Source organism: Rhagoletis pomonella, unplaced genomic scaffold, assembly GCF_013731165.1.
Source record: "Rhagoletis pomonella isolate Grant_MI unplaced genomic scaffold, Rhpom_1.0 Rhpom_scaffold_00003, whole genome shotgun sequence".
Classification (NCBI taxonomy): Eukaryota; Metazoa; Arthropoda; class Insecta; order Diptera; family Tephritidae; genus Rhagoletis; species Rhagoletis pomonella.
The window spans coordinates 11,621,830-11,622,944 of NW_023458557.1; the positions used below are offsets into that span (position 1 = coordinate 11,621,830).

General features: G+C 35.6%; 1 protein-coding gene across 1 annotated transcript in view; it reads left to right on the forward strand.

The window, feature by feature from the left end:
- LOC118736036 overlaps positions 1-849 on the forward strand; it is a 2,035-nt gene extending 1,186 nt beyond the window's left edge. Inside the window, exon 2 of the mRNA XM_036466144.1 lies at positions 836-849. Within this exon, the coding sequence (XP_036322037.1) occupies positions 836-849 (14 nt within the window). The remainder of the gene's footprint in view (positions 1-835) is intronic.
- The last annotated feature ends 266 nt before the right edge of the window (positions 850-1,115 follow it).

A 1,115-nucleotide genomic window follows, 5' to 3' on the forward strand; every position in this document is an offset into this window, starting at 1 on the left:
TGCCTGCATGCCGCCTCGCCTGGCTCGACCATGTTGCTACATTACAATGGCGCCCAACGTAATAGCCCACTAATTTTAGATTTCCCATCATTGCTAATACTAAGACCTTTTCCTCTTTCAGTTCATTTTAGTTTTCTTTTTGCATACTTCTATCTTAGTTTCCTTTCTATCGGACGGTTAGTGTCAAGGGGGTATCATTGTCTTCGGTCACCGTAGGCGATTTGTGCCCAATTGGCAAATAGGGGGGAGTGCCCGCCTCATATTCAGGGTACCTCTTAAGGACCTCAGCGTTCTTATGAGTGGGAACTGAAGATGAGACGATGGCCAGTTGATATTTATTTATTTTTATTTTTTTGTCTTTGTGAGATATACCATTCAAGCTGCCGTGTGTGCGGTCCAGCACCGCATATACGTGGGGCTTATGGAAGTTTCGCTCAGAGGGTAGTTTACAATATGGGTTTTGGTGGAAAATGTGGCAGCCGCGCTTGGAGCCAAAACTTCAATCGTTGAAGTGCCACACTTGTTAACATAAAGAGGGGGATTAGTTGAGTTTGACTTTTGGACAGTGGACACACGGACCAACGCTCCCACAATGACCTCGCCAAGGCAACACCAACACACACCAAAGCAAAACTATATAGATATAAATACACCTATCTAACACAAAAAAAAAGAAGAGACTTTATACAAATTTTTAAATACAAAAATAAAAATAAATAATTCGAAAGTTGCGCCCAAAAAAAAAAAACGAACAAAGCCTGAATTTGTTTGAATTTTTAATATTTCCTACTTTAGTTAAACACTTAAAGTCATATATTTTTATTTATAATTTTAGTCATCTATCCTTAATATTATTTTATTACTTTTCAAATTTTAAATATTATTTTTATATTTTACATTTATCATTTTTACCTGAAATACATTTCTTTTTCGCATTTTTATATACTACATTTGCATACAAATCCCACATCGAAGTTGAGTTGAATTTTAGTTTTTTTTTTGCAATCCCTTTATATTGTTAAGATTACTTTTTTGAAGTTTGAAGTTTTTTTTTGAAACCCTTGAAGTTTTTTTATCGAGTTTTTGGTGATATTGTGTTTGCGTCACCGATTCGA